Raw genomic sequence first — 22273 nt, forward strand, 5'->3', positions numbered from 1 at the left:
AAACATTAAGTATGATTTCCATGTAGATCTATTTTTTGATTATAAAGCAGGTCTAGGTGCTAAACAAATACTGTGAAAATATCTAAGCGCTCAATCCATGGACAAGTATACAGATTCAGAAACTGAGCCTTAAAACGAGCTTTCAGAACCTCTGTTACTTTGTGATGTCACTACAAAGTAGTCACCACCCTCAATATGGTCCAGCTGGACTCACTGTCCAACCTTTTTGTTGTTGTTGTTTTAACTTTATTAACAATACAATACCAAGCAGTTATTCAGTCACTGAGCTGGATAGCTACAAAATCTCACAGAAACACTGCACAATCATTGGATGTCAGGAATCAAATCAAATATAATCATTGCACAGCCTTCCCCAAAAAAAGTCATATTAAAGACCAGTGGCAAAGGTTATTTTTACTGAAATACTGAATTTCTGTCATCTGTCCACATAATTTCAGCACAGACTGACCATCACCATTTGCTTTTACCAGTGAGTTTTACCAAGCTACTGTAGTAAGTTACAATCCCTTACCTTACCTGCATCACGCAGAAAAAGGTCAGCCAATCAGAAGAGAGGCTCAGAGACCGACACAAAATGCCCTGTTCTTGCCACAGCTACAGAGAGAAGCTTGAGAGAGGAGATGTAAAATATGATTGAGATGGTTTAAACCACAAATATATCTTCTCATGAATATCAAAACTTCAAATAATACACTGGAAAAGTGTAAAGTATGGGAACTTTAATGGTTTATTCCAGATTTAATTATATCATCTTTAGCCAACTCATAAATCAGTTGCACATCACACTGTTGGTTTTTGCTTCATTTCTTTTCCTCACATCATCACACAGTTGCAGTTCTTTTCATCTTTATTGGTTACATGTTAAAGACACAGACAAAATCTTTTCAGACTGACATACAATAAATCTTTATTAGCTTCATTGTAGTCAAACCACTACCAGAAAACTATTACTTTTAATCATTTATGTGGTTGTTTATGGCTGTTAAGGTTTGCCACATAAGCACATAGAAAACTTCATAGATGTATAAAAATAACAACTCTAAGCTTCATACAGGCAGGGATTCACATACTAAATAGCTTTTACAGCAGTCTGTGTGATTTCTTTCATTTCTATGTGTGTGTGTGTGTGTGTGCGTGTGTGTGTGTGTGTGTGTGTGTGTGTGTGTGTGTGTGTGTGTGTGTGTGTGTGTGTGCGTGTGTGTGCGTGTGTGTGTGTGTTGTGAATGTGGACAAGTAAGGACCACACCAAAGACACCATCACTGCCATCCTGTGGTGTAGAGGAAATACAGCTCACTTCCTTACCTGCATCTATAATCTGTAATCTTTCCCAAAACTATACTTTTAGAGACATCTCTGAAGGAAAAGTAACATCTTTCTGTTCTGTGCTGTAAAGCACTAAGGATGATTTCAATTCCCTGCAAGAGATAAAACCTAAAGGTAGATAATAAAGGCAGGGTGGATTCTTGTCTTTCTTATTCACACATACAAAAATATACGTTCAAAAATTAAATATGACAGAGCAGTTAAATGAAAAAAATATCTTACACAACAAGGGTGAGTATTTCTGAGAAAGAACTGACCTGGGCTCAACTTCCCTGTTTCTGTCTCGTCTTTCTTAACTTTCCACAGATTCTACCAAAGCAAACGGGAAATGAACACTGCTACACACAATCTTACATTCTCTCCAAGTATATGCATAGTATAAAGTATAAAGAGTATAAAAGGCAATATTTAAATACATGAAAAAAAAATCAAATAGAATAAAAAGAAATATAAAACAGGGAATTAGCTAGGAAATTGCTGTCCTGGATTTTTGACTCATCACATCACTTCTTCATGCCGATGGTTTCATATGTGTCCTGGGCATGAGGGGTCAGACCCTGACAGGAAGACAGATGAGAGGGAGAAAATAGGTGTAATTTAATATTTTTCATTATTATTCAATATTTCAACAGCTGTCTTTCACCTCTTTTACCTCATTTATGATTTAGAAACTCACCATATAGATGCCCTCTTCAACATTCTGGGGGTAAGAAAGAACAATATTAGATACAGTAAACATAACACATAAAACTGAAGAAGAGTCTTTCTGCATGTTTTGGCTGTGTGAATGTACAGTATGTATGAATACCGTGTAAAAAAAGAAGAATAAGAACAAGCTATAAGAGAAGTGATGCATGCCAGGAAAAGCCCCACATCAGATCTGTACACTTTACACAGTGTGTGTGCGTGTGTGTGTGCGTGAGTGTGCATGGTTCGTGAGTGTGCATGGTTCGTGTGTGTGTGTGTGTGTGTGTGTGTGTGTGTGTGTGTGTGTGTGTGTGTGTGTGTGTGTGTCTGTGTCTGTGTGGGTTGGGCTATGAGCAGTTTGTGGCTGGTATATAGGAAATAATAGACTAAAAAGGGCAAAGCATTAAAACTGCAGGTTAGTGGTTAGAGGTCCTGCAACAAAAAGAAAAACTAGCTTTGTACACTGAGAAAGTTAGACTTAGAACCAAGAGCGTGATTATCATATGACTATCATGGTCATAAGAGAAAGAGTGAAAGATGTTATTAAAGCTGCTTTTTGTATTTTTTATGCAACATTTCGTAACACTTTACAATAAGAATACATTTATAAAGGACCTATAAATAGGTTATAAGTAGATTATTGACTTGGTTGTTTATAAATCTATGTATATAAATCTAACACTTTATAAATCATAAATAAACAATTATAAATACAGTTTTCATACACTGATGCAGGCTCACTATTTGGCAAGATTAAGTTAATGCTTACTACTCATTAATCTGCATCAATGTATGAAAACAGTGTTTGTTTATAATTGTTCGTTTATGATTTGTAAAGTGTTAACAACCAAATTAGTATCCTAATTATAAACAATTTACAAATCCTTTAGGGTAGTCTGATTGTAAAGTGTTACCTAAAATTTTATATTCCGTCCATGTTGATCAATTTTGGAAATTAAAGGCTTAGTGTTTCACTTCCCTGAAGTTGAGGGACTTTTGAAAGACAATCGTGAAAGAGGCAGATGTTTTCTAATGGTGATAAGTATTAGCCAAGATCCATTAGAACTGCTTCCTACATTTACCATAGTTGAACCAACTTTTACTAAGTCTTTCCTGTTAAAAGAAGAAGTGTCCAAGTCCAAACTGAGATCACTTAGATCAACTCTGACATGCAAAATTGGTGGAGTGCAAAAATGACACTCAAATTGCAGCATCATAATGATCTAAAACTTCACTATTACTCATTGGTTGATGTATATATTTCATAATGTTCTATACTAAATGTTGGCTCCTTATCATACTTGTATTTCCAGCCACCTGCAAACATGGGCAAAAATTGAAACGTATTCGAAAAACTACAATTACGTTTATTTTTCTGTCCGTTTTATTCTGAAAGTGTGGCTTCTTCAGAGAGAAGGGAATATATATATATAGTGCAGTGGTGGCTGGTGATGTGACAGCTGCTGGGTCTGACTGCTTCTTCTTGGTCATCTCAGGAAATAAAAACTTTTTTTTCCCAGCAGTCTGACTTGCCACAAACCCTGTCAGTACAGCCCTTCTGATGAAAAAAAAACAAACAAAAAAAAAAAACAATGCGTGCATGCGGACATGTGAAGTACTAATTTGATTCTTCATGTTCCCTTCACTGTTTCCCACTGAAGATTGACCTGACAATTGACATTATTGTTGTCTGCAGAGGAGCACTGCCTCTAGTTTGTGCTGTGTTGAGTTGTCTGTGTGTCTCTGGTATTTGGCATTTGTTCCAACGCCTCTATATGTATTTTAGAAAACATGCCATGTTATGTCTATGTCTGTATGCATTCTTTCTTACCTGCTTTGGCTTTCCTTTCCCACCTTCAGCCTCTTTTGCATTGCAGATCTGTAAAACACAGGGTCAAATTAGGGACAATATTGTGTGCGTGTGTGTGTGTGTGTGTGTGTGTGTGTGTGTGTGTGTGTGTGTGTGTGTGTGTGTGTGTGTGTGTGTGAAATGTGGTCCCGGAGACCCTTACTATAGCAGGAACTACCAAAGACGTGGTGTTTATGTCTGTGGAAGGATTGTGTCAACACAATACCATCACAACTGAATTGAGTACTCATGTAATAACGTAGCAATAATGTAGTAATATCTACTGAGTACTTATGGGTCGAAACGTCGACATGTTGACATGCTGGTGTGATCCCACCGCAAGATAGTCTCTAGTTTTCATATTATATCAGTTCAGTTTATTGACCCAGCACTTAAACAGGAATACATCACAGTGCATCCTCAAAAGACAAGGAAGTTCATTTGAGTTTTATTTTAGGAGCAAACATTTTAGTTTCATTAATTTCAATCATTATTTCACATTAAAATATATTTTTTTCTTTCTTATTGTACACCACCCTATGAGTGTATGGCAGTACTACATTCAGGTAAAATATTTTTAAGACTTTTTTGTTTTCCTTTTTGAATGTTTCTAATGTTTTACTTTGCTGATGACACCCTATTTTACGGGTGTCATCCCACACATTAATTATGTATCAGATTCGTGGGGCTTTGTTTCCTTTTGAAATGATTCTTTTCTTGCACATATCTATAATTTGTGTTATGCAGTATAGAATAAAATGTATTGAAAAGGTTCCGTTCTGGTCCCTGTATGTTTCTGTAAAAGCAAATGTATAACATGTAAACCTTGATTCTGCAGTAGAGAGCTGTCAGGATGATGCCGTACAAAAACAGAATACCATCCAGCACATAACAGATCTCAGGTTCTGCAAGAGCCGCTGAGGAAACACAGGAGAACAACTTATCAGGCGCAAAATCATAACAACATATGTTATTATCGTTGTTACAGCTATCTAATAATCCACTGTTTTTACATAAAACAGACTGGAATAAATTCAAATCAGGGCTCTGCCATCTTAAACTTTGCTTTACTGTTGCATCAGCATATCAGAAATAAGAAATCTGGTGTACACCAATGTCACATTGTGTCATGTCATGTGATAATCATGTCCGTGGGTCACAATGATGGTACTTCTGTCATTTACAAAACTCTATTATTGAGTAGTGGCAGTGGCCCCATTTCAGATTGTGAAACAAACAGTAACAGCTGCCATTACATAAAAAACCAATGTACAAAGCAAACTGCATATAAAATCTTGAATAGCACATATACAGTCAGGAGAAATATTTAAAGAGAAGATATAAGCGTGACACTTTATGTACAACTACTGTGGCATAACAGCTTTTATTTATCTATTTATTTTAACTGTGATAGAAATACAGAGGGTAAACAAAACGGAAATTGAATAAGTCCAGTAAAATGAGGTATCTCCTTTTGCTGAGAAATGGTCGACAAATTCTTTTACACGGCCATATTTAGAAAAGCACGACAACCGGCCAACAGTGAGACAGCGATGGGTGAGGGTTAGGGTGCATGACGATTCATTATTATTTCTCTGCATTTGAAGATATTGTCTACAGAAGTTAATACTTGATGTTTACTATATTTTGTGGAGCTTGTCTCTTTTACAGATGATCGTTTCTTTTATTGCTGATCATTCTGCTGATCAACTTTTTGATACTGTGTAGGCAACCCTATAAGCTTTAACTTTGCACCCAGGTTTAATGGATATTAAAGAAAAATACGATGGATGCTGCCACCACTGTCCATGTTAACACATAAATGGATATCACAGATAATTACAATTCTTAAAAATTAGTTATAAGTTACAGGTTACATAAGAGACGGACACCATCTTTATTTGCGAAAAGAAAGAGCTGTGTTTGTGTACACAAGGGATAACGCTAACTTCTCCTGCGTGTCCCCTCTAGATGCAGTGTTTGAGTCATGCATCATTTTTCATCAACTACTCAAAGAAATGTCGCTTGCACAGCTAACGCGATGGCCACAAGCTTTTTAGTGCCGCTTGGCCTGACAAGCACACGCTTTGAAAGACTCCCACTGCAGAGGGGCTCTATGTGTCTTTAACCCTTGGTACAGAAAAGAATTGTGCTGCAGAAATTACAAGCAAACTCACCACAAAAGCACAGTGCCACATGGTTATGTCTTCACCCAGAAATATCTGACACTGGCTCTAGAGGTATTTCTGAAGACACGGTCCAAATGTTTGGAACAGGTTAGCAGTTACTGAACGAAAAGCATTTGAGCAATGTCTTCGTCTGGGCTGTGCAGTGTATCGCACAGGTATATCTCATTTATGCGAATTTTTTTCTCGACCCTGTATTTAATTGGATAGTTATACTTTTTAAAACATTTTTAAGTTATTAATGAAATATGCATTTAAATTATTGTTCCATCGTACTTTATTAATGATGTTTCAGTCTTCGGACCATCAGGTAAAAATAATAAAAGTTACGTCTTTGTTTGATTTGCTCATGTGTCTATCCACCATGCTCCGTCTCACACTTAATTCTCTGACTTAAAAATGCGCAGCCAGTGCGCCATATACCTGATGTGTTATATATCCATTTTTGTTCTTTTAATATCCAACTTGTTCAGACTGATTGGAGACTGTTAAAACAAATTTCAACTGTAATATTAACTTCTGATAATATGCGGCGCGTTTATTTTAATCACAGTTTTACAGAATGTAAATGTGATCAGTTAAACCATTAAACTTTAGAGCAGAGCAGACACACACATTATTTTAATTTAGCTCGGTTTTGGACCTCATAACGTAACACGCAGTAAATTGAACTGAACCAATGAATAAAACTAAAGTTTGTTTCCCCACGTTTTGCCACTATAACCATGACGACACTTCGGTGAAGAAATCCCCAAACAAACGTCATGTTCTGTCATGTCCCTTCCTTCCCATTTTTTCTATCTGATCATCACAAATTCAAGGGAATGAATGAGTGTTCTGAGATCAGTGATCAAACATTGCAACAGTAGAATTCCGCATCCGTTTGCTTTGTCACACTTGACAGAAATTCTAACATTGATGGACGGGGGGGGGGGGGTTTGTCTTCCGGGTTCAGAAAGGATAAATATCCTGCAGATTCAACAGGTAAGTTGAAACAGAATTTAAAATGATTGAATATCAAATAAGAGTTTTGAATTCCTCAGTTTTAGCTATTAGCTGCGCATTCTACCCACGCCTGTCAGCCTGAGACCGGTGGTGTGATATCTGCATCAACATCTATGGTTTCCGCAGCTTACATTAGGTGCAGGTGAAAAGGAAACAGCAAAAACTATGTAATGTACCTAAAATAACTAACAGCCCTGATATTATATTACACAAATAAAACGCCACTTTGTCAAAACAAATCAGCCTAATTGATAAATGTGAGCCTGAAATGCACTAAGTAACAAAGCAGCTTTTGTTCTTGTAAACTGATGCATGTGTTTCTCATGACTCCAGACACACACAGACACACCATTTTTGCCTGTAGACTGTCAACCACAGACACTATAACTAGGCCATGGTCAGTGGTGGTTTGGAATTAAAAGTGAAACGTCTCTTTTAGCCTGAATAAACCAGTTTAATTCGAAAGTTACAACTAACAAGTATTTTCATTACTGATTTATCTGCCAGTTGTTTTCTTGATTAATTAGTTTGTCATTTGGTTTATAAAATGGTAAAAGTCTCCTTTTTTTCAGTCCACAACCACAAAGTATTTAGTTAATTATAATGTGGGACAAGGAAAAGTTGCAAATATTCACATTTGAGAAGCTTGATTAAATGTTGATTAATGATTAATTATTCAAGCAGTTGTCAATTAATATTCTGTCAAACATTTAATAAATAGTTTACTGTATCTGCCCTACTTAAAGCACCTATTGGACGCCCAATATTATACTGATACAAGGTAAATACACTCACAACACAAGTTGTAAAATTAAATTATTGCATCTTCTCACCTGTAAAAGCGTCCATACCTGTTAAAGCTGTATATTACGTACATGTATTTTTTAGTGTATAATAAGAGAATATATGCAGCAAAATGTTCGAGTAAAGCCAGTAACTAACTGTGGAGGCAGCTGAAATAATAAGGAACCTGACCGTTTCCTAATTTTGTCCAGGGTAGGGTATACGCGAGAACTGTCAAAAAGTGTGAATTGAAAGAGTGGCCATGCACACTAGTGTCAGTCCCCACGGCCACAAGTGACAAACACCAGCAGGGTCAGCTTCTCTTTTCACAGGAACTGTAATGTCGTGACTTTGTTTCTACGGCCTACACTCAGAAAAGTGACGTCGAATGGCACAAAACCTCACCGTGCTTTATGAATATATACCTATCTGCCAACACCAATCAACTGTATAAGAATAGTTTTGGCTGGGTATGTTCTAAAGAGCAAAGTGTTTAATCTAGATCATCATATCAGACCCCCCCAACCCACCCCCACCCCCACCCCCCAAACTCCACTCCAGTTAACCTACCACTCAACATCACAGCTTCTGCTCTATAAAGTCTGAATTTTAAGTCACAACCAAAGATTGTCACAACTCACCAGCGCTCCCAAAACACATCCACAGTGGAATTACCACGAGTAATGGGCTCCTGCCCGACACAGCCATTGTAACACAGACCGGGCTCCTTCAGCGAACAGAAAACACGACTAGTTGTGGGTGGTGTTTTTTTTTTTCTATGCGTTCTGGTGAAGACTTGGGTATTGCGTACCTCACAGCCAAGAGGGGAAGTTGTGGTCTGAGCACTAAGTCCATTTGTCTCAGATCTCATCAGACCACTCCCCCTTTAACACCAAACCAGAGGAAGGACATATCATCGAGGCTTTTGGTCTCTGCCTCTCATGTTTATACTTGATTTTTTGCTCATGTTTTCAGACAACTCGAGGAAATGAAGCGTTTGAAAAAGCGCAGTGTTTAAGATGGTATAAATCTATATATGATATACAACAAAAAAAAAAAATCAACTCACTACTTTACTCTTGGGTCATAAAATATTTATTAGGTTTATTTGGACATTGTACATCACTGATTATAAGAGGAGTCATCTGACAAGTATTTCACTACAGCGAATAGTGAACAGGAAGAGAACCTGACTAGCAGATGTGTGAAGGGGAGAACAAATTCTCTTCAGGGAAACCCATTAGCAGCATCACATTAACGGTCAACTTCGCCGAACACTATGTCCTGTGTACCTGAAGGAAGAGGAAGAAAAGACTCATTACACACACACACACACACACACAGATTACACATACATACATTTTTAGCTTGATCATTGTGCTTTTACATGCCGGTCTTATATTTAAAGAAGTCACTTGGTAATCACTTTCTTACCAATAATGGCCACCACATCAGCTAACATGTGTCCTTTGGCCATTTTATCCAGACCCGCCTAGGAAGAAGAAAACATGCATTAACATTCAGTATAACTGAAGACCAGCTACCACTATTCAGGGCAGATGAGCTCATAGACGAGTGAATATTCATAATTCATGAGATTACAGCCTGAAGTTAATGCACTAACTACTCTAATAGTTTGTTTATGCAACTTTAAAGACATTTTTAGCCTTGAAGACCAAAATTCAAATGACTACGTTAAACAGCAGTTCATGTACCCATGAGCTAAGAGACGGGCAGGAAGGAGGGACGATGAAGAGGGGGGAGGGGGAGGGGCTGTGTGCTTTTAAAAATGGTTCTATAGTACTTCATAAAATGTACTTAATGAACTAAAAGTAGCCTTAAGGACGAGTTGTTACACGCGCTGAATAATTGATACCCGGTGTGTTTAATATTTCACAGCGTCTTAAGTTTTTTTTATTTATCTATTTTTTTTATTAAAGTGCGTACCAAGTGAGCGAATCCAGGAGCTTTGATCTTGCAGCGATAGGGTCTGCTGGAGCCGTCCGAGACCAGATAAACACCAAACTCTCCCTGCAAGCCACACACACACACACAGAAATATACACAGTAAGCATATTACATCACAACAAATCCCTAGAGGCCCACAAAAGGTTCCCAATTAATTAAGACTCAAAAAAGCCTCTGTGTACTAAGATATACAGAGTCAGACACTTTTGTTTGTTGTGTTAAAAAGGTGAACTTGATCTGTGGGGAGTCTATTAGAGCATCTACAGGTTATTTTTTATACAGAATTGTACAACTAGTCCAACTATTACACACATTACAAATAGTCTCACCTTTGGTGCCTCCACAGCTGTGTATGTGGACCCTGGGGGGACCTGGTAGCCCTCTGTGTACAGTTTAAAGTGGTGGATCAGAGACTCCATGGACATCTAGGACGAGGAGCACAGAAAAAAACATCATACAGCTGTTGCAATACTGAAGTTTAAGAAGTTGCGAGTCTGTGACAGACATGTGAAATGGTAACACTGAGGTGAACTAGAGCTGATCTCCTGCCAAATGAAAGTGGGTTTTAACACAGAGAAATAACAAAGCACAGGGGAAAACGAAGATAGGAACTAGGTGCAATGTTTTCAAGGTTAAATAGCCTGTAGGCATTATAGAAAAAAAAAAAATAAAGAAAAAAAAAAAAAACATCTAACAAAGTGAAGCTAAGCTCACCTTCATCTCAGACCTCTTAGGTGGGGCCACCTTGGCATCATCCACCTTAATCTCTCCTTCTGGCATCTTGTTGAGCGCCTGGTGCATGATATGAAGGGACTGTCTCATCTCCTCCACTCTGCACAGATACCTGGACCCCAAGCACGCACACACACACACACGTACGTACACACACGCACACACACGCACGCACGCACACGCACACACACACACACACACACAACAGTCATAAGCTACTTTACAGATGCCGATAACAGTGTACATCAGTGAATCAGCTACATCTCATGATTCGCCATAATTCATTGTTGAAAGGTCACAGTTGAGGAGTTGATCATGTGAACAGAAAATAGATCCTTTCAAACAGACAAGGTCATTTCTTTTCATTTTCCCTGAATAAAACACTTTGGATTACTGTGTCGTATTCTGCACTGACAGCTCACTTATATTCATTGTTCAGACTGTGTAATAAGAAACACTGCCCGAGTGAAAATCATTAAGCAGCTGCAGCACACTCACACTAACAGCTGTGGCTGCATATAAACAATGATTTATTTACACATGGTTGGCCAGTAATGTAATAAAAGCCTTTCTAATAGACACAGTGCTGGACTGAATGTTCTGTGTTTAAATCATGTGGCATATTTGCTGTAGAACTTAATGTCTGACAGATGTGTTTTCTACATAATAAATCAGCAGTTGTATGATGATGATTTTAACTGAACTCAACAGGATTTGAATTATCTGTTTAATGCCAAAATGTGCTTCAATGCTTCAATCAGACACTGTGTCTCTACATTTTCAAAATAAATCATAAAGTCTTAGCTGTATTTGATTTATAAAAAAAAAAGAAAAGAAATAAAAATTCAGTGTTTTTACTGCATAAAGAATTACAAAGCGGCCACCTCTGTTAAATTTTGTGCTGCCTCCAGCTCTCAACAAACTCTAGCGGGTGTTTTCATGGAAAACACTATTTTCTAACAGCGTTGCACTCTGTGGATTTCTGTCATTTATTGCTATAATTGCGGCATTACACTGACAAAACTGTGGAAGAGGAAGGAAAGAGCTGAAATTTTCATCAAGGAATTTAAGTAAGAGCATATATTTTTTCCCTACAGCAGGAGTGTGTCAAGTGGAGCCGCCCTGATATTTTGTAGCAGTTCGAACAGGTTATTGTTTCTTTTGTGTCCAAGCTGGGTTTCCAAGGTTCCCTAAATTCATGTTGCATCCAAATCAATGATTACTTTAAGGCGAGTTCACGAGGAGGAGAATCATGAGGGCAGGTCAAACAGTGCAGACATCACCTGATTATTACAGCCGGTTAAAAATGAATAATAATTAATATTACTGACGAGATGCAGTAAATTTGTCCAGTCTGAAAGTCGTGCACAACAACAGGAAGTGGAAGGAACCGGTGATAGAGAATAGCAGAGAGGGAACGAGGAGTCAAGGTTCAGTTGCCAAGTCATTAGAAGTGTTTTAACGTAAAGCTGACGTTTACGCTATTTTAACATCACTTTTATTCAACTTCCAAGAAAAAAAAAAAATTTAAACTATGAATCCTCATGAGGCATGGAATAATTAAATAGGTTTATTTTAGATATCAATAATTATAATTATCAATATCTAAAATAAATTATTTTATTATCATTTTAGATATAATTATAATAAAGACAAAAACAATGTCACAGTAAAAAAGAAAAAATCGAAATCATAGTCCTTTGCAGTGGCACTGTTTTTTATTTCTAATGGATCCTTAAATTTTTTTTTTTTCAATTTATTATTTCACTTAAGTTTAAAATGTCATGAAACTGTGAAAAATGCACAAGGTGACATTTTCCTTAATTGTTACCGTTCATCGTCCTTCTTCAGGATTCACTAGAACTCCGTGAAATGTGTTGCTTGCAAAAGTGTTTTCTAGAACCAGTCGAAGGCACGGTACACTTGCCCAGATAAAATTATCCAACCAAAACTTTCAATTAAGAAACAAGATCCCTGTCTGTGTCAGTGAAACGTTGACTAACACTGAAGAAACTGACTTCAGAAACAAAATGAGGCAGAAGAATAAAACAATAATCTACAGCGACTTGAAAATCTTCACACCTGTCATAGCAGTCTCCTTTGCTTCCAATAGGGACATCGAACTCCACCTCGTCATACTTGTCGTAGGGCTGAGACTTCCTCAGGTCCCACTTGATGCCGGACCCTCGCAGCATTACTCCACTGGTAGAAAGAGGGAGGGGTTGTTTTTTTTAGGTAGGTAAATTTTTAACATTTCAAATCCCCCTAAGACTTTTCATAGATGGAGTACCCCAAAATACTTGAGCCTTTCAACATTCATTAGCAGGTTACCTGAAGCCATAGTTGAGGGCTTCCTCAGCAGTAACCACCCCAATGTCTACCGTACGATTCTTCCAGATTCGATTGTTAGTCAACATCTGCATGGAGGAAGATTTGATCATTTACTGGTTGGATCTTCACCACATCTTATCATGCTTTAATCATGTCCTGAGCTTATGGAGAGATGAAGAAAATCATAGAAAGTACAGTCACTCACCTCTTCTACTTCATCGATTCTGATGGAGAAATTCTTGCACCACTCGTAGATGTCGTCCATCAGGCCCAGGGGCAAATCCTGGAACACATTTCAGACCATTAGCACTTCATGGATGATTTTTATCATAATATGATTGAGGAAGTGATCTACACATGCCATATATGTGAAACTTCTTTGTAATACTACTGACATTACATTACATTACTGACAATTAAAATCAAATTGTTTAAATGCACAACTGCGTATTTCATTTGTCTTATGTAATTTTTGCTCTTTGTAGCTGTTGCAACAAAACATCTTTCCCAAAGAGCTTATTTTGCTGTTTGTTGTTATTATTACTTAACCACGTCATCAGGTCTGACTGTGAATACAGAACTCAAATGAGACAAATTATTCAGTGAACCTTCCTACCTGATGAACACCACCAGGTCTGACGTAAGCAGCGTGCATTCTGGCTCCAGACACTCGCTCATAAAACTCAAACATCTGAGAGGGAACAAGGGTCAGACAGTCAGTTTAAATAATCTACTCAGTGTATTTGGTGTATTTCGCATTTGGGACTGAATAATTTAATTAAGCGCCTCTGTCTATAACTTCACAACATCACTGATGGATTTTCACATCACAGGGTATCCGATTAGGCCTTTTATCAAAGGGCAGTCTAAATGTAAATATCAAAGTAACTGTGTTGGGGAAAAAGGCTCAGGGCAGAACATGCTCAGAAGAAACTACAAGAAAATACTTTCAATTAAATATTTCACAATTAATGTTTCAAGAGCTGCTTTAAAATAAGTGATGCAACTCCAACTGCTTCTTTGCAAAATATATGTAGAGAGAAAACTTATAAAACCATGCTGTTAAAATTTGTATGCAAGATCTAATGCAAAGAGGAGGAAACCGTGGGCTCTTTGTTCGGATTGTACTGAAATAAAACCAACTAGGTGTGTTTGCAGTTTCATTGTGCAATGAAAAGCATCTTAGCGGTTGGTATATGTTGATAAGGAGCGTGATAAGAAGCATTAGCTAACACACAAGTAAACCCAGTCACTATACAACCTATGGCATTCAGTGCTGACACTCACAGGCAGTGCTGTGCCAATTCACACTTAAAAAGAACTAGTTCAACGTTCAGTTCATACAGATGAAAATGAACTAGTTCAGGTTCATAGTTCATTTCTTAAAATTTTGAACTAAGTTCGCAGTTCCAAAAATGAACTAATTCGCGTTCATTTGTTCCGTTTTTTTAAATAAATAAAGATATTCTTTTTCAATAGAGCCTCCTTCTATCCAGCCCCAAATCATTGCCACTCCCAAACTACTGTATACCACTGAAGAATCACAGACATGAGTTACATTTAAAATCTATATATAAATATAATCCATCTGAGTCTTCACTTGTTTGTTCATAAAACTGCTTCAAATGCTCAAACAAACTGGCTTCAGCAGGAGTAGATGCATCTGTAGCGCCTGTACCGCTAGCACCAGCCAAGCTGCTAACATGCATGTTAGGGACAGAATCTCTGGACAGAACAACACTGATGTATTTGTCTATATGAAGTTCTAAAAGGTACGATGCATAGTTTTCTCTATCAATAAGTAGCAGTTTTTCTAAATTGCTAATTCTCATGTGACAGCTCAGGTGAAACTATATGGTAGACAACAGATTTAGACTGGCACTACACTCATTTCACTGTCTGCAGCTCGTTAAAGTTTTTTGGGTCACACATTTTCTGTTTACTCCCATGAGGTTGCATCATTTTCAGTAACTTCATCATTACTTATTTTTATGTATGACTCACATGCTGCTTGATATTGTGGGGATGGCGTTATAGTGTACAGCTCTGGAGTCACAGCAGTCTGAGAACATACTGGACTGAACATAATCTTTTTTAGGGAGTATAGAGCAAACCTAACCTACCCAGGAAGGTCTGAAAACATCACCATTCCTACATAAACAAATACAGAACAGACTCATGCTTGGGGTGGATTGTGTAATAAAGGTTTGAGCAGCAGCGCTCCTGACCTTCTCTCTCTCCTCGAACATCCAGAAGAATGGGGTCATGGCTCCGATGTCGAGGGCATGTGTGGTGATGGCCATGATGTGGTTCAGGATGCGAGTCATCTCTCCATACAGCACTAAAAACACAACACAGAACACATCCAGCCATTTAGAGCTGAAATAGTAATCAATTAGTCTAATGACAAAAAAATAACTGGCATCGATTTTGATAATCGATGCATGTTTTAAATCATTTTTCAAGGAAAAGTGACATCAGTTAACCGGCTCTAGCTTCTCAAATGTGAAGATTTACTTCTTTTATTTATTTTCTATGTAGTAAACTGGATCTCTTTGGGTTTCTGGACTGGTTTTTAGACAAAACAAAAAACAATCAAATATATCAACTTGCATCCTGGAAAAATTAAAGGGGGACTTTGCTACTTTTTGATATTCTATAGACCAAACGATTAATCAAGAAAATAACTGGCAGATCAGAGTTCTGCATCAAAATAAAATATAATAGGAAAAGACCTCTATGATATATATTCATATATATAAAAAAAACATTTAGAGCTTTAAATAGTTTGATATAACATCTTATACCTCTGCAGAATCTGCACACACTCAGATCATTTTTAGTCTGTACCTCTGATCCACTCTGCACGGGGTGGAGCTTGGATGTTGAGCAGCTTCTCCACAGCCAGAGAGTAGGCCTGCTCATTACACATCATGGAAACATAGTCCAGACGGTCAAAGTAGGGCAGAGCCTGTACCAGACAAAGAGGTGGAAGTGAAGCATATGGGATAAGGGATTTCCAAGTAGGTAAGTAACACATGACACGTGGTAATCGCATTTTTAAATGTTCCTGAATCACTTCTGTTGGCAAGTTTTAATTTTGTCATTTTCAAGGGAGAGGTTGGGTTGTTCTCCATTGCTCTTGTGCAATCTAGTTTTTAAACAGGTCAGTCAAACTCATGTAGTATTCATTCTCCATAGTATGCTGTTGCATTAAAAACAACAGAAGGCGGCATTCTGCAAAAAGCTGAACTGCAATTTACTGTTTGAGTAAACCACTACTGTTGTTTTTTTAAACTCGGTTAAAACCAAGAACAGCACCACTGTTTCTATTGTTCCTCATTTCACAGCCTTCTTTACATGCATAGTAATACTAATACTAATTCAACTGTGATCAAACAGATATGAGTTCGAGAATACAGAAACAATATAAACAGATATTGTAAGTAGATCAGTACCTGCAGGTAGGTTTTGTACTCGATGAGCTTCTCTGTGCCACGGTGAAGCAGGCCAATGTGCGGGTCACATTTCTTGACAGACTCTCCACTCAGCTCCAACACTAGACGCAGCACACCATGAGCTGCAGGATGCTGGGGGCCAAAGTTGATGGTCAGGTTGGACACATCCTTCTCTGCAGGAGGATCCTTGTCTGACAGAAAAAACAATATAGTAGAAGATGAGGAAAATGTAATCTTTTAGAGTAAAAAAAACGCGTATTGCTTCGGGATTTGACTTTTCCATCCAACTGACACATGTTTACATACTAGGGATAAGCACTTTTACAACCCAGACACTTTGTGACACATTACAGGTCAGATCCCAAAAATAGTAATGGCGTGTAACACTGCATTTCTTATCATCAAACCTAAAACCATAAACTCATAGAAACGGCACATAAACGCATAGAATCTTAATAAAGGATGGAGGTGGACAGACAACACCAGGAACAACAAGTAGTAGTAAGAAGTAAGTCATGGACTTAAGTCAAGGGATGTTTTTCATGAATTATAATGTTGTAAGCTTTTACACATCCTTTGACAATGCAACATTTCTCATTTGATGTAAATAAATAATAGCTTTTAAAAAAAATATTAACAGGAATCAGTGGTCTGAAAAGTGTGACTGTGTCTGTGGATGGTAGTACCATTCCATGGGGGTGGGGACCATTTCTCATTAATGGCAGTGGGGTACATCACTGCCCCAGCAAACTGCTCAGTCCACTCCACATCTGGCTGCCATTGTTTCTGCCTGTGAAACACATGAACACATGAGGTGAGGCTGTGCTGGGGACCGTCAGCTCTGGGCCAAAACAGATAATTGTGGAGATGCAAAAACATGCTAATAATCAGACTGCCTGCATGTTTCATGTTAAAGAGGCTTTAATCTCATTTTTTTGAGGCTATCATTTGGAGCAGGTGATGATCTGGGCTTCACTGTGTCTGCCAACCTAATCTGTCTGATGACTGAAACGCACAGACAAAATGTATATGTCACGCTATGATAACAAATGAGGTTATTAATGCTAATTGTTGCATGGGAATACATAGCCACAAAAAAGTGGCAAGTAAGTGTAGTCCTAATGTGTCAGAGTAGGTCTATAACAAGCCTATATGGTCACCTTGACTGTGGTGCTGCACATAAACATAAAAACCATTTCAGAGAGACGTCAAAGCTGATTTTAATGACTACAAGTGTTTTAAAGTTAAATGCTTACTTTACTTTTGTGCTGTTAAGGTTAAATTCTTCAGGTTGGCTAGCATAGTCGCAGACAGACACTATTTACTCTTGTACATTAGTCAGCTCTACTGTGATTTAATTTACACCGTCTTTACCAGAAAGTAGTCAGTTTTGTTTATGAGCACTGAGCACAGAAGGTGCATAAAGTCTGAGTGGTAAACAGTGACACACGTTGGCTTATGAGACAGCTAGCAGTTGCAGCTAACAGGTAACAACCAGACAGCAGGAAAGCTAACGTATCCTGCGACGTACGCGAGCTGTTAAGGATGTCATACGTATTATATTTATGTACGTGCCTAAAACAGGCGTTTCCCATTCAGAAAGTACATTTAGTAGCAGACGACTCGTGTTATTATATCACATAAAATCGGCTTATCTAGCATTATGCTAACATTAGCCTCTCGGTGTGCATATTTTTATTGGAGCTCAAGCGAAGATGGCAGGCAAAACAACGGTCACACGAAGCGTCACATTCTTTTTTATTGTTATCTTACCTGTTTTGCAGAACAGTGCAGCCAGGGCTCAGCAAATTATTACTTAATATTAATTTTGTTGAAGGACGTCCTAGTTTAGTAACCGACCTCAACATCGTGGCAGCCATCTTGGTTGACAGGCAGCCTCTGGCCAATGACGTAGATGCGTTTCTTCTTCTGTTGTTTTAGAATTGTGTAGGGCGCGTGTCCGCCACCTATCAGCCACCTATCGCCATGACGTACCCCAATTTAGAAAGTATGTGTTTATGGGCAGTGTAGTTTTTCATAAAACCTGGTTCAAACATGTGTGATGAATATGGGCTAATTGTCAGGCCTTTATGTGACTTCTAGAGGTTAATAACATAGAAAACAACTACCAGGAGAAAAAAAACATGTTATTTCTATTATGTATATCATTATTTTAATTAAAAAAACAAATCTCCACTTTTTAAAGGTCCCTGCACTCATATACCTGACACATTTTTGAATGCTTTATTTGTAGCCCATGCTGTAAAATTGCCATGAACAAACAATCACAATGTATGCTATTTTATGTATATTTAAATATAAAATTATTCTTTGAATAAACTCTATACTGCTGTGTAAGAATATAACACAGGTTTAAAATTTAAATTCACCCAATACCAGCAGGTGTATGTTAAAATACCCATCTGCTTAAAGAAGAAAAAACTCTGCATTTTATAAAAAACAGTGCTTTTATTTATGTAATACTGTGGAAAAATAATTACATACCATTTTTAAAAAATATTGAAGATAATGAAATTAAAAAATGAGAGTTTAACGTTCGTTGTACATCTTTTGAACAGTTTTCTCTGCTACGAAGAACAGTACAATAAGATAAACATTGGATTTTTCTAAATTCAAAGACACAATAATACAGGATACAGTCCTACCAGAGGTATAAAAGTACTGTAAGGATTGTGAGAGAAATGATATGGACATATACTGAAACACACACCCGCACACTTGGACACAGACATGCACACACACACACACACACACACACACACACACACTCACACATTCTGTATACACACTGACATGCATACAATGCCGCGCGCACACTCGAGTCGGGCGCTGCGTGTTTACAGTATCCTTCCCATACACACGCAGTCATTCACACATCTATACAAACACACTGTACAAATCGATGTGCGCGCCAACGCCCACACACTCCCTCTTGATCTCTCTCTCTCACACTCACACACACACACACACACACACACACACTCACACAGTCATACACTACTACATGTCAATATTGTGGACAAGCCTTCATTAAACCTCTCCATACATATTCTCCTCTGGCCGTTTTGGCAGACAGACGATGAGGAATGATTCAAAATGGAAATGTATGACATGTTCCCCTGTAAGGCCACTCAGTTCTCAACCCAACATCTGTGTTTTTCTCTCTGTCTGCACCAGGCTTGTAGTTAAGAGCTGAGAGAAAAAGGCTCCAGCCTACGAAAATGTCTGGGAATGACTCAAGCCTGGTTTGTAAAGCAACAGTTGCCAAAAGAAGGAGCTTCTACTGCATATACATGGTCTAAGGTGAAGAACAACATGAACACTTGGCACTAGGTTTCTCTCATACACTGATATACCCTTCTGATGTGAAGTCAGTCCTGATTTCAGGCTCTGCTGTTGGCACAAGTCCTCACTCCCGTCCCGTCTCAGTGGATTTCACTCAGGAAAACTCCTGAGTCATGTGCGCTCACGTTCAAACTTTTGGTCCATACATACACATTAAATGTTTTACATTGACAAAAATAATTCTGTAATGTTAAAAAATAGAATACAAAGCTCTAGTCTGGTGTGCAAATAAAAAGAAGACATTACACAGATATAGATAAGGGACGTCCAAGCACGAATACTGTAGATGCAGTGCAAAATGATGACAACCCTCCCGACCACCATCCCCAGCCCCCAACACACTCCCCCACGCTGCCTAACAGGCATGATGGCATGTACCACTGTACAGAAGGGCATTCTGGGATACTATATATATATGTGCTCTATGATCATTGAATAAGACAACCAGTAAAAAAAAAAAAAAAAAAAAATTTAAAAATGGCGGCCAGAAATGACTTCCACTGGTTGAGGTTTTTCCCGATCAGTGTGTACCATATTTGACAGTCAGTCAGTTTGCCTTAAGACGTTCAACCCTCATCATTTACAAAGTCAGTTCATAGCAAAGGCTATGGGCTCCAAAGATCTGTGATCTCTCCTCCTCTCTCTGGTTCTTGTTCTTCTTTCCCAGTCTTGATTGTGACTTGCGCCGTCCGCTCTTTCAGAGCTCAGATATACAAACACGTCGGGAGTGAGGGAATTCAAAATTGTGTGGAATTTCCCTTCCCTGTCTCGCTAAAACTTCTTTTTCTCCACTCGTCTCTTTCTGTCTCTCTGTGTTTCTCATACCCTCCCTGTCTCATGGGCATGGTCTTCTGACTCTGTGCATGGGTGTGTGCGATGTTTTTTCTTTTCGTGTTCTGCAGTCGTGTTTGTGTTCAGTAGGGTGTGTTAATGTGTGCGTGTAAATCTGTGATTGTGTGTGTTTTTTAGATGTGACGCTATTTATAAGATGCTTCCTCATGCTCAGCTAAGACTGTGAGGTGGTTCTGCGTCTCCGTCTCTCACACGTGAGTCTGCATCCTCTGTGTGTGTCGGCTGTGGGAGTAGTCAGAGTGTTGCGAGGTGTAGGAGAAGCGAGTGGAGCTGCCGTACTTCCCGAGTCCAGTCTCTGATCCCGAGGGAGCTGGGCCCCCAGGACCGACCCCAACCCCGGGGCCCCCCACCCCAGATCCTACACTGTACATCTCGTAGGATGGGCCAGCCTCCAGCGGCGCCAGGCTGGATGGGGCGAAACCCATGCGGTAGGTCTGGTAATGCGAGGGGTATCCGTAGTTGTCGTAGGCCAGCTGAGAAGTGGAGTCCAGGAGGCTGCAGTCCCCCGGGAAGTCGCTGGCTGCGGGGGCGGGGTTGGCAGGGGGCTGCTGGCTCTGGCCCCCACGGGTGAAGGTGTTGAACTGGGCGTAGCTGATGTGGGACAGTCTGGATGGGGGTCGGGGGTCGTAGCAGGCCTGGGGGCGGCCAGGAGAGGTAAGGGGACCGGGGGGACCGGGGGCTCCTCCGCTGGCCGTGGCTCCCGAGCCGGCGGCACTGCTGCTAATAGATGCAGCTCCCCCTGGTGTTCCTGTAGGGGAGCGGTAGTCGGAGTAGTGCATGGTGGAGCGGGAAGCAGGGCGGCCTTCATCGTGGGTTGAAGCTCGCACGTTGTAGTAGCCATTAGTGGGGTCCTGAAGAGAGAGACAGAGTGGGCATTAAAGGTCCCATATTGTATAAAGGTAGATGTCCATGTGTTGTTTGATTATAAAGCAGGTCTAGGTTCTATATTAATAAAGCGCTCAGTCTACAGAGAAATGCACACAGCCTGTATTCAGAAACTGAGCCTTAAAACCAGCCGTCAGGACTTCTGGGACTTTGTGATGTCACAACAAAAAAGTCCCCGCTCTCAGCCACGCCGCAAGCCGTGGACCCATCATCCAACCTTGCAGGATTTGGTTTCTCTGAGTGTTTACCTGAAATCTGCTATATATTTATTCTAACACTCAGAAAACAGTCAGCCAATGCGAAGAGAGGCTCAGAGCCTCCTCTCTTCTGATTGGCTCACCAACCCGTTGTTACCTGAGCTCCAGAAAGAAGCTCCAGAAAAAACTGTAATGGGGGTTCTGGTCAAAATATTTTTTTATATGCCAGTGTACAGATTGTTAAGGTCAAAAGTATTGTATAGTAATAATATTATACTACACTATAGCACAATACTATACAATATAATACTATACTATACCACTATAGTGATATTATAATATGATTATGGTCAACTCTGATCCCCTTGCCCTTGTAGAAGGTCAGAGGTAAGGGTGAACTGCTCGCCTGGAGCTGGTCAGCATCCAGGTTCTGATTCATTAAGACTGTGCTGTGAGGGCAGATGGCTCCTTTTTTTTTGTGACTCAGCTGCTTGAGACCAGAGTCTCAGTCCTTTTCAGAAATATCCGCAAGTAAAGTTGTGAATAAAACAGGCTCTGCAAAAACTGCACAAGCAAATTACAATTACAGTTACAAACTATAGGAGTAATCCACAACGACCGGGATCACA

General features: G+C 39.1%; 3 protein-coding genes across 4 annotated transcripts in view; all 3 read right to left on the reverse strand.

Annotated features, from left to right (window-relative positions):
- Positions 1-725: 725 nt before the first annotated feature.
- On the reverse strand, positions 726-8685 carry LOC111226944 (high affinity immunoglobulin epsilon receptor subunit gamma-like). 2 transcript variants are annotated; one of them, XM_022752265.1, is made up of 5 exons: positions 8497-8685; positions 4707-4798; positions 3864-3911; positions 2022-2045; positions 726-1902 (listed from the first exon to the last, which is right to left on the reverse strand). In XM_022752265.1, the coding sequence occupies exons 1-5, from the start codon at positions 8561-8563 to the stop codon at positions 1849-1851; spliced, it is 285 nt and encodes a 94-aa protein (XP_022607986.1). In that variant the 5' UTR covers positions 8564-8685; the 3' UTR covers positions 726-1848. The 2 variants fall into 2 exon arrangements, with proteins under 2 accessions (XP_022607986.1, XP_022607987.1); XM_022752266.1 differs by lacking the exon at positions 8497-8685 and adding an exon at positions 7906-8065.
- Positions 8686-8937: 252 nt separating this feature from the next.
- Positions 8938-18258, reverse strand: ndufs2 (NADH:ubiquinone oxidoreductase core subunit S2). The gene is made up of 14 exons (XM_022752258.1): positions 18118-18258; positions 17031-17134; positions 16345-16535; positions 15737-15857; positions 15115-15227; positions 13503-13577; positions 13092-13169; positions 12887-12972; positions 12638-12757; positions 10538-10667; positions 10153-10248; positions 9803-9886; positions 9290-9347; positions 8938-9147 (listed from the first exon to the last, which is right to left on the reverse strand). The coding sequence occupies exons 1-14, from the start codon at positions 18222-18224 to the stop codon at positions 9110-9112; spliced, it is 1401 nt and encodes a 466-aa protein (XP_022607979.1). The 5' UTR covers positions 18225-18258; the 3' UTR covers positions 8938-9109.
- A 1939-nt stretch (positions 18259-20197) lies between these two features.
- LOC111226937 (kin of IRRE-like protein 1) overlaps positions 20198-22273 on the reverse strand; it is a 31706-nt gene continuing 29630 nt past the window's right edge. The window contains exon 15 of the mRNA XM_022752254.1: positions 20198-21413. Within this exon, the coding sequence (XP_022607975.1) occupies positions 20751-21413 (663 nt within the window). The 3' untranslated portion in view covers positions 20198-20750. The remainder of the gene's footprint in view (positions 21414-22273) is intronic.

The sequence above is a fragment of the Seriola dumerili genome, unplaced genomic scaffold (assembly GCF_002260705.1).
Source record: "Seriola dumerili isolate Sdu_G_001 unplaced genomic scaffold, Sdu_1.0 BDQW01000167.1, whole genome shotgun sequence".
Taxonomy (NCBI): domain Eukaryota; kingdom Metazoa; phylum Chordata; class Actinopteri; order Carangiformes; family Carangidae; genus Seriola; species Seriola dumerili.

What these genes read in the sequence shown, in the direction of transcription:
- LOC111226944 (XM_022752265.1), bottom strand. Translation starts at nt 8,563, where the DNA reads ATGGCTGTGTCGGGCAGGAGCCCATTACTCGTGGTAATTCCACTGTGG. An exon ending in CTCTCTACTGCAGAATCAAG is followed by an intron (nt 3,912 to 4,706) that starts GTTTACATGTTA and finishes TGTGTTTTACAG; the next exon opens with ATCTGCAATGCAAAAGAGGC. An exon ending in TTGAAGAGGGCATCTATATG is followed by an intron (nt 1,903 to 2,021) that starts GTGAGTTTCTAA and finishes TCTTCCTGTCAG; the next exon opens with GGTCTGACCCCTCATGCCCA.
- ndufs2 (XM_022752258.1), bottom strand. Translation starts at nt 18,224, where the DNA reads ATGGCTGCCACGATGTTGAGGTCGGTTACTAAACTAGGACGTCCTTCA. An exon ending in GTCCCCACCCCCATGGAATG is followed by an intron (nt 16,536 to 17,030) that starts GTACTACCATCC and finishes TTTTTCTGTCAG; the next exon opens with ACAAGGATCCTCCTGCAGAG. An exon ending in GACCTGGTGGTGTTCATCAG is followed by an intron (nt 13,170 to 13,502) that starts GTAGGAAGGTTC and finishes AATGTGTTCCAG; the next exon opens with GATTTGCCCCTGGGCCTGAT.